At 46.4% G+C, this 18,134-nt stretch overlaps 1 protein-coding gene and 1 pseudogene across 2 annotated transcripts; both read left to right on the forward strand.

Annotated features, from left to right (window-relative positions):
* The first annotated feature begins 5,110 nt into the window (after nt 1–5,110).
* On the forward strand, nt 5,111–5,890 carry LOC311593808 (phosphatidylethanolamine-binding protein 1-like; annotated as a pseudogene). Its single transcript has 2 exons — nt 5,111–5,634; nt 5,838–5,890. The product of its transcript is annotated as a phosphatidylethanolamine-binding protein 1-like (transcript).
* Nucleotides 5,891–7,772: 1,882 nt separating this feature from the next.
* Nucleotides 7,773–17,366, forward strand: LOC311593239 (uncharacterized protein). Its single transcript, XM_084774439.1, has 3 exons — nt 7,773–8,176; nt 12,660–12,836; nt 15,136–17,366. Exons 1-2 carry the CDS (start codon nt 7,949–7,951, stop codon nt 12,816–12,818), a joined length of 387 nt encoding a protein of 128 aa, XP_084630565.1. The 5' UTR covers nt 7,773–7,948; the 3' UTR covers nt 12,819–12,836; nt 15,136–17,366.
* The last annotated feature ends 768 nt before the right edge of the window (nt 17,367–18,134 follow it).

An 18,134-nucleotide genomic window follows, 5' to 3' on the forward strand; every position in this document is an offset into this window, starting at 1 on the left:
CCTAACTGACCAGCAAGTCCAGCTAGGGACTCTGGGACAATTCTGCATGCTGACTTCAGCCTGAGTCAGAGCAGCAGAACTGCACACTGAGCTGAGCTAGTGTCTCGGGCAGAACTGCTTACTGAGCTGAGCTGGCTCTTCATGCAGAACTGCCCACTGAGCTGAATTTGGGATTCAGTGGCTGAACTGTCCGCCAAGTCCAGTTTGGGTCTCAGGGCACCACGCGACCCAAATCCTGTCCAGAGTTCCCTCTCCCGCGGCAATTCCCACCAGCCACCACACCAATCACCTCCACGGGCAGGCTCTGAGCTGCAAACCTCAGGCACTGCTGCTGCCGCTCTTGCAGCTGCTGGTGCTGCCACTGCTGCTCCAATCAAAGAAAATCCACACTCCTCCCATGTTCAGGGGCATGCAGGTCCTCTGCACCCTGGTCCCTTCGAACCGTGAAGCACTGCTGCTGCCTTGCTGTGGGGACCTCGGTGTTCCTGGTTCCCCGAATTGTTTACTGGAACTTCTAAACACTGTCCACACTGCTCACGGCGATCTTGGATCCTCTCAATAATAATTTTGACAGCATTTTTAAGGTAAATAAGATGCCAGAGGACAAAGGAAATTACTAAGAATTAAGTTACATCAGGCAACATTGTAGCTAAAAGAAGCATCCAAGCCGGGAGTGGTGGCCCACACCTTTATCCCAGCACTCATTGCTGTCAAGTCCTTCTGGAACACGGTGTGATTTCCTCGCTGTCCACAGAGACAACAATCACTATGAATTGCTATGAATATGGAACAAATAGCTTCTAATAAGTGGAACAAACCATTATTACAATTTCCTGTACTGTTCCTTTATAGCATAGACAAGTTTAGTGAATGACCCAGAACCAGAGTTGATCTAAGTGAGTGAGTAGGCGGCTTCCTATGTTGTAGGATTCACATGGAAAGTGACCACACGCCTCCACCTGTGACTGTCCAGCACATACTCCCTATCAATAGGGCGTTAGGAATTTACCTTCATCCACTGAGACTCAAGTGTTTTGTTCTTGCTTCTTTTAAAGATGCAGCCACCCCAGGAAGAGGGACCCTTACTTAGAAGCCCTGTGCACCTGAGCACAGGGGGCTTTTGTTCTTGCCACACCTGACCTGGACATTGTGTCTCGCTCCTCTTCTGTTTGTACATCAATGCCACAGTCAGTCTTGGCTCTTGTGCCGCGGTACTTTACACTCTGCTGTCCTGGCAGTTAATTTCACCATTTCTTCTGTTGAAAAGCTGCTGCTTTGGAGCTCTAGCTTTTGGGCCTCATCTTCTCTCTGCATCCTTCCCTGTCTGCTCAGGTAAACAGGGATGTGCTTTCTCCCTTTGACCTTCCTTATTTATTTTCACAGCACATAGACCCCTGGCTACAGTCAGAAAAAGACCATGAACAGGAAAGGGCTGCAGCCATCATGGCCCAGGTCCTCAAGTGCCTGCTGAGTTATCTCAGCCTGAAGGTGAGTAGCCTGGGTGGTTGAGGAGGAGGCATTCACACCATCCTTCACTGTTCTCCTTGACTGTGCTGTAACTCAGCATGAGCCATGCACACCACGGGTGCCAGGTAGAGTCTCCTCGTCCTCAGCATTATTTACCTGTCTGCCTCAGTCCTGAAATGTGCTCAGTTTGAAACCACATACTGGCTGTTAATCTTTGTATCTCTGTTCTTTAGCGTGACAGCTAAAACACATACCACAGTAAATGCTTTTGAATAAAGAATGAATAAGTATAATCTGAAAATGTCTGAGGGGCCAACAGTGACCAGAGCTCTGGGTGTTTGTGTTTGAATAAAAATAGAGTCAGAGCAGTTAAAGGTTGTGCGTAAACTTTAGCTGTGGCTTTGGATGCTGCCAGTTTTCATTTTGGTAAATGTATTAGTCAGGGTTCCCTAGAAGGACAGAACTTATAGAATGAGTCTATGTGAGTGACTTAATTAGAGTGGCTTACAGGCTGTGGTCCAGCTGGTCCAGCAATGGCTGTCTACCAACAGAAAGTCCAGGAATCAGTGATGAGAGGCTGGATGTCTCAGCCGGTCTTCAGAGTATGCTAGAATTCAGAAGAAGTGGGCTGTAATGCCAGGGAAAGAATGGACTTGCTAGTGGGAGTGAGAGCAATCAGGCACCCAGAGAGCTTCCTCCTTTATGTCCTCATATAGGCTGCCAGCAGAGGGCATGAATCTTCACACTTCAGAAAATCCGGATTAAAAATTGATCAGGCCAGGCATGGTGCTGCACCCCTTTAATCCCAGCACTCTGGAGGCAGAGACAGGTGGATCACTGTGAGTTCCAGGCCAGCCTGGTCTACAAAGTTAGTCCAGGCCAGCCAAGGCTACACAGAGAAACCCAGTCTCAAAAAACAAAACAAAACAAAACAAACAAACAAACAAACCAAAACAAAAAGAAAAGAAAAAAGAAAAAGAAAAAAAGGTGAATCTTCCTGTTTCAAATGATTTAATTAAGAAAAAACTTACTTGGCCTTCAAGAAAGCTGAGGCTGCCATCCAGGTCCAGATCCGGTGGTTTGAGTTGGGCACCCCAACATCTACTGCATCTACACAAGCTCCTGGAGCACATGGACAGGCCAGTCCTGTAGCACTGGCTTCATTACTGGGCAGGGCCAGTCCTATTCCTGCCAGCGGGCCTCCCTTGGCCTGCAGCCCATGTTGCTTGCTCTGCTGGGAGAGGGACACTGAGGGCCAGCGGTGCTGCCTGCAGACTACAAGCATAAAGGTCAAGCCCAGCGGTGCTGCCTGAAGACTACAAGCATAAAGGTCAAGCCCAGTGGAGCCTCAGGGTGACTAACATTGGGGGCTGGGAGGTGGGCAGCAGCCTGGAGCCTGACCATAAGATCACCCTGGCTCCTGGCATCAGCAGGATATCCAGGACTAGACTTGGTGATGGTCCAGTATTAATGGTGTATAGGAATCCAGAAACCAGACCAACGACTAGAATGAATATTTGCATAAATATTTGATAAATTTGATAAAATGTGCATGGGTGGCCTCAAACTCACAGAGACCTGCCTCCCAAGTGCTGGGACTACAGGCATCAGCCACCACACTTGGTTGTTGGTATATGTTTTAACAAAAGAGTTTCCAACTGCAGCCTGATTTTTGGTCGTGTTTCTTTCCTTTCTTTTTCAAAGATGTATTTACTATATATACAGTGCTCTGCCTGCATTACACCTGCAGGCCAGAAGAGGGCATCTGATCACTGATGGTTGTGAGTCACCATGTGGTTGATGGGATCTGAACTCAGGACCTCCTGAGCATTAAGAGCTCTTGAGCCCTGAGCCAGCTCTCCAGTCCCTTGTGTGTTTTCTTTTTCTTTAGTGCTAAAGATCTAACTCAGGCACCGGATGTGGTGGTGCATACCTTATCCCAGCACTTGGGAGGCAGAGGTAATTGGATTGCTGTGAGTTCCAGGACAGCCTGGTCTGCAAAGTGAGCCTAGGACAACCAAAACTACACAAAGAAACCCAGTCTCAAAAAACCAAAAAAAAAAAAAAAAAAAAAGATCTAATTCTGGTTCCTATGTATATTAGGCAAGTCCTCTACCACTGAGCTCAACCTGAAGTTTAATTTGTCAAGACAGGGTTTCTCTGTGTAGCCTAGAGTGTTGGGATTACAGGTGTGCGCCACTGTGCCCAGCTTTGAAGTATATTTCTTAAGGGAACACTGATCAATGGCTCTTTTCTTTTTTTAAAGATTCAATTATTGTGTATACAATGACATGCCTGCATGTACAACTACCAAAGGGCACCAGATGGTTGTGAGCCACCATGTGGTTGCTGGGAATTGAACTCAGGTCCTCTGGAAGGGCAGTCAGTGTTCTTAACCTCTGAGCCATCTCTCCAGCCCCACTCTTTTCATTTACATCAATAAGTAAGACATGACTGTAACAAAAAAGACAAAGTCAAACTATCCACAACGTCAGTGTTGTAGTCATAACACTCTGCGTGTATGGTAGCTAGGACCAGCATCAAATTCATGATGGGGCTGAAAGGGACTCTGAACTTCGAGTCCTCCTGTCTCTGTATGACAAGTCACAGGTGTGCGCCACCATACCAGAGGTGACATATTTTAAAATGGAATCTCTAGTAACCGTTTCCCCTTATTAGGGTTAGATAATCAACAAAACAATAAACCAAGCTCTGCTTTACCATATATGCAAATTTTGTGGTGTAAATAAATGTGGCCAAATCAAATGACAAATGTTACTTTTGTAAACAAACTGTGCCGTGGTATATATACTCTCTCATCACATTCCACCAGTGAGGTATTTATTACATGCATATAGGCCATCACAAATGCTCAGACAATGGTAAATGTAATAAAATCAGGAAATGAAGAGTTAAACTTTCAGCGTGTTTTCTTTCACTTAAATGGCTGTATAATTTAACATCTTAAAAAGCTATATTTAGCCAATTTGCAAAAATTCCTAAAAACTTAACAGCTGGCTCTCTCTCTAGCACTCCACTGGCTTGTCTTATTACTGAATTGGTAGAGTCCTTTCAAGTGTATACTAGTTTGGCACTACCCAATAGCACCCTCTGGGATAATGAAAACTTCTACCCTGTAATTTAAAATCACCTGATACAGCATCCAGCAGCTACCCTGACTGAGCAAGGGAGCATCTGAAGCACATCTGATGCGGCGGGGGAGCAGATGCTGACATTTTACTTAGTTTAACTAAGTTCAAAGTGAAATAACTGCGTAGGGCTGATGGCTGCTATCTGGAGGACTGGTACCTACTATATACAGAACTGACCCTCCCCTGCGTAGTTGAATAATATTTGCGCCGCTGTGTGGTGGTGGCCCATACCTTTAATCCCTACAGTCAGGAGGCAAAGGCAGGCATATACCTGAGTTTGAGGACAGCCTGGTCTACATAGTGAGCTTCAGGACAGTCAGGGCTATAGAGAGAAACCCTGCCTCAAAAACAAAAAATTGGGCAATATGAAAAAAAAGTATTACCATATTGTAAAACTATATGCTCACAATAGCTAAAAAGCAAGCCATAGAAGCATCTTGGGTTCACAGCACTCCGGACTCAGCGTGTGTGCCCTCCACCCTGTCATCACCATGCAGGCCAACATCAGCCAGTGGGCAGGGCCGCTGAGCCTGCTGGAGGTGGCTGCCACATGCAGCATGTACAGGTGGACAAGCTGGGCAAAGTGCTGACGCCCACCCAGGTCACAAATAGGCCTAGCTGCCTTTCATTGTATGGTCTTAATCCAAGAAAACTCTAGATCCTGGTCCTAACAGACCCTGATGCTCCTAGCAGGAGGACCCCAAATTGAGGTACCATTTTCTAGTGGTCAACATGAGAGGGACAGTGACATCAGCAGTGGCATGGTCCTCTCAGATGAGGTGGGCTCTGGGCCTCCCAGTGGCACAGGCCTCCATTACATCTAGCTTGTGTACAAGACAAACCATTGATTGGTGCCGAGCTGATTCCCAGCAAGAGGTCTGGAGTCCACTGCAAGTTCGAGGTGGTGGCCTTAAGCAAGAAATATCAACCTGGGAGCCCCAGTGGCCAGGCACGTGCTACGAGGCAGAGTGGGATGACTATGTGCCCAAGCTGTACGGGAGCAGCTGTGTTGGAAGTAGGGGCCCTGCAGAGGCCAGCAGTCCTGGGGTCCCTCCCACGCGCAGTATTGTGGAGTCCTGCGAAGCATGCCATTTCTCCTCTTCCTTCCCACCCCTCACAGGGAGTCCTGAGCCACAGGAAGACAGATGTTTTAGGGTGAGTTTTCCTGCTGCCCATCCTTAGATTCAAGACAATCACATCCTGTTTGTGTTTTGTCAGGCTCCCTCTATGGGGGCACCTGGTATTCTGATGGAGTTAAAGTGTCGATTTAAGAACAGCAACACAGAAAAGGATGACATTCTGCCAAAACCCGGTCCACAGGAAGAGGGTCTGTAGGTGGATTAACAAGGAGACTCAGTCCAGAACTAGGCAGTGGCATCTTTTGAGATGTGTTTAGGAGACAACCCAAGGCTCCCACCTCAGCTGAGCCCTGACGGTTCAGCTTGCTCTGGTGGCTGCACAGGTGTTGATGCCTGGTCAGTCTTCTAAAGAACAGAGCTACTGTCCAGATGCCTTCCACGGAGAGACTCTAAGCTCGCTGCTTCTCAGTGGTGTGAGCAAAGGGCACTAGAGCTGCCTGTTCATCATCAAATAAAAATAAAGGCACTGGATTCAGAAAAAAAATGCAATGAAATAGAAAATAAAAACAGGCTGTAGTCAGAATGCTTGGGCTGAAATATGTCCTTCCTTTTAAAGTGCTAATACTGAGGATGCACACACTTCACAGGATAGTAACACAAGAATACATATCCTGAGTCTTAGATAGATATGACTCTATCAAAGATATATGAGGTAAAATAGTTAAATAGAAAAATAATTAAATGAGGTCTTCAAAAGCCTCAGAGACACACAGAATATGGCCTTTAAAGTTGTTCTTACAATCCTAAATTTGTTCGATAACAAAACCAGTTAACTCCTGACAACACCCAGCCGACCTCAAAGAGCCTCCTTATGGACATGGCTTCAAAGGTGGCAAAATAACCACTGGGCAAAATGTCCTCGTTCCTCCACTAACAGAATCTGCCTAAAAATGGGCAACTTAGATGCAGACAGAGTGGACTGCCGCACTCTGCCAAGTCAGGGTAAGCAAGTCCTCAGTAGTTCCTGCCCTGAGAACAAGTCTGGCAGAAATATTAGGCCAGAAAGCTGAAGATATTGAATCTCATTTGGAAATGTAGACTCAACAAGATAGGAAAAACACTAACTTCAAACGACACGAATGCAGATGGCCAAGTCACTATGAATGTAACATGTATAGAACTCAGTATTCTCGTGATTGTCACATGGTCCTCCCTGCTGTATGTAGTTTGTTTTATACATGTGTAATAAAATAAAAGTATTTTAAAAAGAAGATTGAAAATGGAGCTAATTGATTAAACAACAACAACAATAATAAAGTAAATATACAGAGTTCAATGGAAAAAAAGAGTAAATGAAACAATGTGTGAGGAATGCTAGTGCTGCTTCCAGCTGCTCTGTGAACGGTCAGTAACTGGAGCTACACGTCGGCTCTGGCTTCCATGTTGAGTCTGCACAACGTGCAGGTCAGAGAAGCTGCGTCTTGGAGCAACAGCGGTTGACACAGAGACCCCCAACTGATCAACGAGCAGACAAGGAGACACTTTGTCCAGCTCAGCCCTAGATGGGATTTCCCTATCACACCCTTCACCCATGGGGCCTCATGGACCTGTGCGGAAGAGGAGCCTGAAGACTGAGAGAGCCAGAGGGAAGCAGCATTTCCCAAGCATTACAAGGGGGACGCAACATGAACCCACAGAGACTGTCATCATGGTCACAAGACCTGCACAAGCACGAGCCATACAAAACCCCAGCACAGAGAAGGCTTAGTGGGCACAAACCACACCCCTCCCCCAGCCGGAAAGCTATTCATAACTGACACCACCTGCTGAGAGAAGGAAAATCCGTTTTCTTCAGTGGAGTGACTGGGTCTGTCAGCCACTCTCCGGGGCAGGTCTCCTTACTTAGTTTGTTTTTTATTCTTATTTTTAGAAAGGGAAAGAGAAATAGACCATGAAGTCGAGTGAGTAGGGAGTTGGGCGAAGGGAATGAATAGGATCAAAATATAGTGTATGAAGTTCTTACTGTATAGCTCACTGGTTTGAAAACTGGATGAAACTTCACTGTTGAGTCTGTTATTAACAATCTAAGTAATCGTTTAATCAGAATTTGCCAAAGTAGGCAAAACCATCTGTCACTATGACTCTCCCCTCCCAACCAGACGCTTCTCGTGGCTTTAAAATTGACCTGGCTACAGGAGAGACCCATGAGTGACAGCGCATGGATTCCAAGTGGGCTGCGACACGGGGGAGATGGCGGGTACCCAAGCAGGAACCGTGGCAGCAGTTGGCACACCACGACTCAATACCCCCACACCGCGACGGTTGAGAAATGTCCTGCCAAGTGGGACCGTTGGGAACGGCCCTGCCACGTGGGACCGCGAGACTGACCTTTGCCGGGAGTCTATCCAGGCAATCCCGGAGCAGAAGTCCGCCTGCTCAGCCTCCGGTGGGACCTGCTCAGAGGAATGGCGTCGACGGGTGAGGTTCCTTGGCCAACAGGCCTTGGGGAGCGGAGTGTCGCCTGCAGGAGCCTAGTCTGGAGCACACTGGCACCAGCCAGGCGCTGTTCCCCTCTCCTACTGGGCAAGGGCATGGGCTCAGGCCTTTGGGGCCAATGATGCTTCAGGGCTGCGGGCTGGCGAAATCCCAACCACCAGAAACCTTGGTGGGCGGTTGTGCAGCGCATACTGGTCCCTGCAAGGCCCAGGGAAAACCGTGGCAGCATGGAGCCCATGACAGGCTTTCTTCTGTCATTCGAATGCAACCGGCAGCCTACAGCCTGTCTGGGAGCCACCCTTGGCATCGTGAAAGCTTTTGACCATGTCGCTGGACTTTCTTTAGGTTCTAGGTTCTTCTTCCCTGACAGGGACAGGAGACTCACAGGTCTTTCTGGGAGCCTAAAGCCTGTGCTGAAGCGATACTTGTGACTGACCACGCAGTCCTTGTGAGACCAGGTGCAAGGGACTTAACCCCTCCACATCTTAGTTTCTCACCTGGCGTCAGCTTCCTAAGAGTTGTGTTAAGTGGTATTTCTCTGCTTGCTTCCAACGGTGCCGGGCACAATGCAAAGCTTGGTAGATTTTGAATGGACACAGTAGGGTGGAATCTTAGCGTAGTCTTTATAAAAATGACGATTTGGGTGTATATCTTGTTTCCGCTAGTCGGGGAGTAGTTGGGATCACAGAAGTAACTCATCATGGGAGCACAGTGAGCAAAGCTTGCCCTTTCACTATTTGATCTGTTGGTAAAGTGGAACATGTACTGAAACTGTCTGGAGCTGGAGTCTCACTTATGTGTGTTAGTTAGGGCAGGAGCCGGTACCTACTTAAGAACCTTAGCTTTGTTTTTCTTTCTTTACATAGCTACGGAGACGGCTCAGTGCAACTTGAGGATCTGAGTGCAAATGTTAGCACAGGGTGTGGCTGGCTACAGTATGTGCATGTAGCCCCAGCATTGGAGAGCAGAGACCAGCAGATCCCAAAAGGTAGCCGTCTAGTCTAGCCAACATGGTTCTGGTTCATTGAAGAGGCCCTGTCTCAAGGCACTAAGGGGAAAACAAGTGAGGAAGGCATCCAGTGTTTACTCCGACCTCGGCATGAGTGTGCACTGGCACACACATCAATGCACCCCAATACAAACACACAAAATAGGTAGGGTCTTACTATGTAGCTGGGGCTCACCTCATATTCACCATCTTGTTTCTGCTTTCCCAGTCCTGGGGGTGACAGGTATGAGCTAGCAAACAGGGAGGGCTCTCCTCCCCTTCTCGTAAAACAAAGAGAATACCCACCTCATTTGGGTATTGGAAGGCTTTAATGGCGAGGGAGGTGTACCCAAAGAATTCAGCATAATTTGGGCCTACCCATCAACTTAAGTGTTCAAGTGTTAGCCAGAAAAGTTGCTACTGTGCTTAACTTGAGTCGGGAAGATTCAGATTCTGGCACAGAGGCTCTGTCAGGGGAATTTACAATTTAGCGTGGTCACTCAAGACATCAAAGTACATGAAATACCTGGTTGCCCACTGGTCATTGGGCATTTTGCCCTCTTTCTGTACATCCTGATGCCTCTTTCTCTACATTCTCCTATCCATTCGTAATTCTGGTAGGTTTTAACTTCAGATTGTATAGCAAGACTGGACACGTAGCACCTCCACTTCTGTTATTTGTTAAAAATTAATTATGTATTTATTTTTAATGTTTGCCTGCAGGCCAGAAGAGGGCACCAGATCACATGATAGATGGTTGTGAGCCACCATATAGTTGCTGGGAATTGAACTCAGGTCCTTTGGAAGAGCAGCCAGTGCTCTGAACCTCTGAGCTATCTCTCTAGCCCCCAATTTAATTAAGTGAAGTGTGAACTCTGTAGTGTTAACTGGGTTTGAGTCCAAGTTTGGCCACGTGTAAGCTACTGTAGTTGTTACTTTTATTCATTGTAAAGTAATGCCTTAGCGGGTTCTAATTTAAATTAAATCTGAGCTATAGGCAAAGCATTTAGGACCATTGATGTAGTCTTGAATTTGACTTTTAATCCTTTTAACTTGGGTGACAGACAATTCAGTTTTTCATGACTACCTTATTCAGAAACACTCATTTTAATTTTTAATGGAAAACAGACAGATGCCATTTCTACAATTTCTTCCTGTCTCACAGGGGATCACAGATGTGACTGATTTATCTTTCCACTTGCTTGTAAAATATTTATTCAGTGAGTACCATGTACCTGGCAGTCTATAAAACTTGGAAATGCTGAGGTAAATATGAGAACTAGACGTTAGCCCCTAGGAGCCTACAGTTTAGCAGAGGAATCAGCCCAAATATTCTTACCTGTGGGAAAGGCTGCTTAGGTTCAGTACAGACTGTGCTGGGTGGCTACAGCAGCAGCCACAGAGACTGCTCCTCAAATGTGCGTACACAGCAGACAGTGTTCTTTACGGACCAGTCATTGTCCTGAACACTTTCTTCCTTAGCTCGTAACAAGCCCAGGGATGACACTGTTGTCACCTGCTTTACACTTAGGAAGCTGAGACAGGAGCTGAATGCCTCAGTCATGGTTCCTGTGTATGCCAGAGGTCAGGGTCTCCATCATACTGGCCGAACTAAGTCAGGGAAAGCCTCTTAAAAATACGTAAGCGGAAACCTGCAGGCACAAGTCATGCAACGTTGGAGTTGGGAAAACCAAATGAGCGTTGGGTGAGAGGGAACATGGCTGCTTGAGGAACAGGCCGGAAAGTGGCAATTGTTGGAGAGGGCAAGGGAGGCATCTGGTTAATGATGCAGGGTTGATTCTTTCCTGAGAAGTTTTTAAATATATATATTTTATTAATTTGTTCATATTGCATCTAAATTGTTATCTCATCCCTTGTACCTCCCATGCCTCCCTCCCTTCCATTTCACCCTATTCTCCTCCCATATGACTGTGACTGATGGGGACCTCCTCTCCCTCTATATATCCTCAGGAAGTGTCAAGTCTCTTCTTGGTAGTCGGCTATCCTTCCTCTGAGTATCACCAGGCCTCCCCACCCAGGGGACGTGCTCACATATGGGGCACCAGGGTCTGTGTGAAAGGCAGTCTCCACTCTCCACTCAACTGTGGAGAATGTCCTGTCAATTGGCTAGATCTGAGCAGGAGTTCAAACTTTACTGCATGTATTGTCCTTGGCTGGTGCCACAGTTTGAGCAGGACCTCTGGGCTCAGATCTGCCCGTCATAATGTTCTTCTTGTAGGTATCTAGGACCTCTGGATCTTTCTATTTCCCCATTCTCCCATGCTTCTCTCATCTAGAGTCCCAATAGGAAGTTTTCCCCTCTGTCCCACTTTCCTGGTAACCAAGGACTTTCATGGGACATGCCCCTTAGGTTAGTGTCCAGATATATGTGAGTTTATACCATTTGAGTCTTTCTGCTTCGGGGTTAACTTACTCCCTATGATCCTTTCTAGTTCAATCTATATCTCCATAAAATTCAGGAATTCCTTGTATTTAATAGCTGAGTAATATTCCATAGTGTAAATGTACCACAGTTTCTTTATCTATTCTTCTACTGAGGGACACTTGGGTTGTTTCCATGTTCTGGCTATTATGAATAATATTATGAATGGTTGAGTAAATGTTCTTGTTGTGTGCTGGAACATTTTCTGGGTATATTCCAAGAAGTGGAATAGCTGAGTCCTGAAGAATCCCTATTCCCAGTTTTCTGAGATAGTGCCATATAGATTTCCAAAGTTTCTTCCAAAGTTTAGGGGTTTTTTTATTTTCTTTTCCATTTGGGGGGGGGTGGTTGAGACAGGGTTTCTCTGTGTAGCCTTGGCTGTCCTGAACTCACTTTGTAGACCAGGTTGGCCTAGAACTCACAATGATCCGCCAGCTTTTGCCTCCCCAAGTGCTGGGGTTACAGGTGCCTGGCTGAAAATTTGTTTCTAACATTCCACTGTAAATCTGTGTGCATCTCTACATGGGCACGGACATGGAGGGAGATGGAGAGTGTAGTAAAGTATAGTACAGTATGAACAGTCCTACCATTGTCCTTTAAAAATAACCTAGAGTAATCCAAACTAGTGAAGAAATATAATTTAATGTAATGATATATAAAATAGAAAACAATGGCCCTTTTAATTACGAGTCAAATCTCTCTCTCTCCTCCTCCTCCTTCTTCTCCTTCTTCTTCTTCTTCTTCTTCTTCTTTTCTCTCTCTCTCTCTCTCTCTCTCTCTCTCTCTCTCTCTCTCTCTCTCTCTCTCTCTCTCTCAATATGTATATATGTATGTGGTGCTGGTCCATGACTTGCTGAGCATATACTCTGTTCTGAGTGGCCTCGGCTCACTTCTAATGATCACTTTCCTCTTCCTTTCCCTCCCTGGTCTCTTCCTTCTGCCAGTTACCATTGCTGCTCTGTCAGTGGACTGGCTGTGACAGAGGGTTAGGACCAACAGGTGCTTAGTGCCTCCTGGTGACTTTTCTGCCACAGGGAACAGATGCTCTTCATGAGGTGCTTGTGGGAAACAGACTTCGAGCAGCTGCATTCCGGCTCTTCCCTCCGCTTCTGATGACACTGCTCATCCAGACTCACCACATAATCAGCCTCACCATGTCTGCTGTCCACATCCCAAGTGGCCTGTATGCATAGCAGGAGATTCCAACAGAGGTAACGCAGATGTGGTATTGCCCACTGTGATTTCATTGGCCTGAACACTTACTGGGTCCAGGGCACTGTGCTAGACACAAGCTAACATGTAGTCCTAACTGTGTGTGGACATAGTGCCACAGCCCTCCAGGATTCACTCTGGATTTCACTTTCTGCCTGTAATTTTTGAGGCAAGCTCTAACTTGTTTCTGGAACACTCTCTCTGTGCATCAGGCTAACCCCAAACTCATAGTGAACCTCTTGTCTCTGCTCCCAAGTGCTGAGATAAAAAGTAGGTACGATCATACTATAGTATCTACAAATTAACCAGAAAAAATAAAAAATCTTAACCCTGTCGTGCCCTCCGGAATACATGAAGGAAGGTAAAAGCTTTGGAAGGCCCAACCCTGCCATAGTGCCATCTGCTTGGGAACATCTCTGAGAGTCTTTGGTTCATCTGTTTTACAGTGCCCTGTTGGAAAGAAATCAACACTTTGCACATAAGGCCTTGTTTGTTAGCGCCTTTGACTAACTGAGGGAATGTTGAACATCAGGGCACATCAGCAGGCTTTCTAGTGGAGGTGAGAGTCCTGGAGGTACTGGAATCAGGGAGCCTGCAAAGCAAATGGGTCTGTTTTCTACACTGTATTCAGTTTAGGGTCAGACTGGGGTGCATTCTGTTTGCAATTCATTTAGACTGAAGCCTTTTGAAATGCTTTCCTCTCACTGTTGTCATCATTCCTTGTGACTCTGTGTTGTGCTGGACTCACAAACCATCCGGCTTCTGCCTCCCAGTTGCTGTGACTAAAGGCATGCCACACCATTCCTGTCCTAATATCTGCACCATTTTGAGGCAAGGTCTCACAGCATTCCTGCCCTGGAACACACACACACACACACACACACACTCTCACTCTCTCTCTCTCTCTCTCTCTCTCTCTCTCTCTCTCTCTCTCTCTCTCTCTCTCTCTCTCTCTCCCCAGACCATGCCTACCTCAAATTCATAATGATCCTCCTGTCTCTGGCTCACACGTGCTCAGGTGCCATTGTCACTTCTGCTTACAGCCCCTCTTACCCACAATGACACTTGGTGGCCTGACTGTACTGACTATGAAGGCCTTGAAGCTACTAGTTCTCTCCAGCTCCCTCCAGTCTCAGAGCTGTTGGTCATGAGCATAGCTGCCCCACTGTCTCTGAGTTTATAAAGCCCTGGCCTGCAGCAGCATGGAAAGGTCCCCCACCCTTGAGCAGAGCACAGCCATCATGTCACCTCACATGTAGCTTTGCTGCTGCTCTGAGGACAGTGACTCACACACTCGCTCTCTTCTCTACCCCCCTCTCTCTCCTCCCCCCTCTCCTGTGAATGCACACAAAAAGGAACCCAAGTCTATTTTCACAGCTTTCCTTACTTCAGGGGTGGAAACAGTCTCTCTCTCTCTCTATCTATCTATCTATCTATCTATCTATCTATCTCTATCTCTCCTTGTTTTCTTAGTCTGTTTTGTTTCTCACAGCACTTTTCTCCCCGTGTGCCTCCTCACTTAGTAGAGCAATATAGGAATAAGGTAGTCAGGTGACACTTTTGTTGTAACTTTGGCCCTGAAGTGATCCGTTCCTGTGTATGGGCAAGGACCCAGCGGATCTATGTTTCAAAATGTCTCCCTTTTGGTGCAACCCGTGGGTCCTTGAAAAGCATTGGCAAGAGACTGGATGCCAGCACCCTTGACACCTCAATCTTCCAGGAGCAGGGCCAACGCTCACCCTTCCCAATGGTCTGGTTTCTCTCTGAGTTGCCAGAGGTGGCAGAAGGAAAAGGCTCAAAGAGTCACTGCTCACAGTAGCAGAGTAAGTCTCTCTTAAAATCCAACAGTTCACAGAGAGGAGGCCCTGACCACCCTGCCAGAGGTGTCAGCTGGCTCCAGCTTTCAACCCGAGTCAATTAGGCCCTACTGTCTATGGCAGAGCCTCAGCCAAGGTCGGAGGCTGTGACCTCCTCCCAGCCTAGCATCACTAATCCCTTTCACTCACTCTCCATCTCAAGTACATCAATATGCTGCAGGACTGCTGAGACACTGAGTAGGGCCTGACTACTACTCCTGGTCTCTGTGGAATAGCTACGTTGAGAATAAAGCCAGGGTACATCCTAGTAAGGGTCCTGCAGAAGTGCAACCTTAGTCTATTATCCATGGCTTGGATGGTATAGACATGTGACTCCTGCATGTTAATGTGCACACACACACACACACACACACACACACACACACACATACACACACACACACAAACACACCCACACAAAGGAAAATTTTTTTCTTTACAGGTCATTAAGCCAGGTGCAGTGCCACATGCCTGTAATCTCAACACCTGGGGAGAGAGAGGCAGGCAGATCTCTGAGTTCGAGGCCGGGCTAGTCTGCAAAGCAAGTCCAAGACAGACAAGGCTGAACAAGGAAACCCTGTCTCAAAGAAAAGAAAGAAAAGAAGGAAAGAAGGAAGAAAAAAGAGAGAGAGAAGTGACATCATTAAAAGAAAAAGTAAGCCTAGATGCAGAGGTGCACTGTGGCTTCTCCACCTACCTGGTACTACGGCTGACTACACTGTTCCTTTAGCTCCTCGCCAGGATTTTTCTGTTGGCTAGGCGCTCCCGCTTTTCACCTGTCACGCAACAAAATAAGCCCCCCCACCCCTCTCAGGAAGCCTCTCCTCAAGGTCTTCCACATGTGCTTTCTGAAGGGGACTCCTGGTACAGGCTGGTGCTGGTCACCGAGATCTCCCTGGGGTGTATGTGGAGAAGATGGCTCTTTTTGTACACCCTCATCCTGGGCCTCCTCATTGGAGATGGAAAATGATTTCTTTTGCGGTGTTGCCGTTCTCTGTTCCTGCTAGTGTCACTTCATGGGGCTGTCCACTGAGGTCTTCCTGAGCTGAGGCTTATGGGAGAGACGAGCTAATTTTTCAGGGGCTATGTTGATTATCTAACACTGTTTCCAGCACAGGGACATGAGGAGATAAAACACTGTGAGGACACCTTGTTCTCTGAAGTTCTACAACAAGACATGACCACATCCAAAGAGGATTGGCTGGAGTACCTTTCAAGAAATTTTGAAGATATGATGGCCCGTGTTACATTATACAGGTCACTAAAATGTCATGAGGTGCCGCTCATGACAGAGTCCTCTTGGACACTTACAAGGCGGATTGGGAGAACAGGAGTTTCACTCATGTTCAAGAAGTTGAGGATGGCATATTGTTCCTCCTGCTACAGTTTCTGTCATTCTCAGGAGTGGGTAAGACGAATGTTGTTAGGGAAGGGACACTAGATGTCCACTTCAGTGTTGTCTCTTTAAGGTTAGACTTCACTTTTTTTATAAAGTGGCCGCCACAGGGTGACTGTTGCCTAAGCATGAGGTAGGTGGCCATCACCTCATCAAAATTTTTCTCCTAGAGAGATTCCTTTATCTCACGTGGCTTGTAGCCCAGGGTGCCCATCGTGACCATTACATTGGGGTCTGGGTGGCTGTCAGCACTGTGGTCTTTAAAGGAAGTGGGAGGACCTTCACCACCATGCTTCAACCAGGAGAAGTTCAGGATGGCACCTATTCTTGGCCTTTGTCCAGGGTCCACAGTTAACAAGTTAGCAATCACCTCCCAAAGCTCTGGTGACAAGTTGAATTTCCTGGAGTATGTTCCTAACATTATCTTCCTCTTTATTATGCCCGTGTATGGCCGTAGAAAGGCAGGTACCCTGTAGACATGAGGTATAACAGAACGCCCAAGCTCCAGATGTCAATGGGGAAAGCATCATAGGCTTCACCTTTAAAGGATTCAGGAGCACAAAAAGGGAGGGGCCCACAATGGTCCTTCAGCCTCTGTCCCATTGTAACCTTGGCGCTTAACCTGAAATCGCAAAAGTTTATGCTTCCTTTGCCGTCCACTAATATATTCTCATGTTTTATACCCCTGTGGGCAATTCCTCTCCGATCACAATAATTAATTGCAAACAGCACCAGTGTAAAAAGTCTACAGGACTCCTCCTCTGGTAGGTAACCAAATTCTAGGATCTTGTCCAGCAGCTCTCCTTTTTATAAAAGATATCAATGGGTAGTATTGCCTCAGGGTATGGCTAATAGTCCCACCATTTGTCAGAATTATGTGGCATCTGCCATAGAGCCTGTCAGGGTGTGTTTGCCTGTCATATATATTATTCATTATATGGATGATATTTTGCTGGCTGCCCAGACAGAGGGGAAGGAATTATCTGACTTAGCTGACTTGCAGGAGATGCTGAAACAGGCTAATTTACAGATCTCACCTGTAAAAATTCAAAAGCAATTTCCTTATCAATATATAGGTCATCTGTTGTTGCAGAATGGTTTTAAACCTCAAAAGGTTACTTTAATGTTGCATTCCTTTTGACTCTCAATGACTTTCAGAAGCTTCAGGGAGATATTAATTGGATTCGTCCCAGTTTAGGAATTACTCCTGGAGAGTTAAAACCTTTGTTTGATATTTTGCAAGGAGATCCTGACCCTACTTCTGCCCGACATTTAACATTGGGTGGGGTGGGGGTCAAACTTGCATTGAACTTCTGCAAAAGGCCCTATCTCAGGTCCATGTTAACTATATAGATTATAATGGAGTTTTTTGGCAGACCGGGCCTATCTTGTGGGTACCCTCCAAGCCTTTGCCTGCTAAAGTGGTGATTTCTTATCCTCAAGCTGTAATAGCTCTTTTACTTAGGGCCCAGAAATCCAGCCTGCATAGTTTGGAAAGGAGCCTGATCTAGTCGTCTCCCATTTTTCTTCAGCCCAAGTAACTTGGCTTCAAAATAATAATGATGATGATGGACAATTTTTATGTCTTCTACCCTCAGGATATTTGGCAATCATTATCCTCCAAATAAGTTAGTTGAATTTTTAAAATGCACCCTGTTGTTTTTCCCAAAATTATACAGAAGCAGCTTATTCCTCATGCTAGGGTGGTCTTTACTGATGGGACCTCTAAAGGTATCACGGCAGTCTTTTCCCAGGGAGTAGTCAAATGAATTATGGTCTCCACTCTTTCTGCTCAGGTGGCAGAATTGCAGGCTGTTCCTTTGGCTCTACAGCTATTTCCTAATACTTCTATAAACATTTATTCTGATGGTAAATATGTAATTCAAATTCTCCCTCCCTTGGAGACATCTGCCTATGTAGCTCCCATTTCTTCGGTACATGGTCGTCTTTCACAGATTCAGTGATTAATTTGGTGGAGATAGGGTCCTCTTTGTATTGGACACTTAAGAGTGGGCACATCCCTGCCAGGACCCTTGAGTCAGGGA

This window comes from Acomys minous, assembly GCF_964271855.1.
Source record: "Acomys minous genome assembly, chromosome: 3".
NCBI classification, from domain to species: Eukaryota; Metazoa; Chordata; class Mammalia; order Rodentia; family Muridae; genus Acomys; species Acomys minous.

Coding starts and splice junctions, on each gene's coding strand:
- LOC311593239 (XM_084774439.1), top strand. CDS start 7,949: ATGGCGGGTACCCAAGCAGGAACCGTGGCAGCAGTTGGCACACCACGA. Junction 8,177..12,659: donor CAGAGGAATGGCGTCGACGG/GTGAGGTTCCTT, acceptor TTTCTGCCACAG/GGAACAGATGCTCTTCATGA.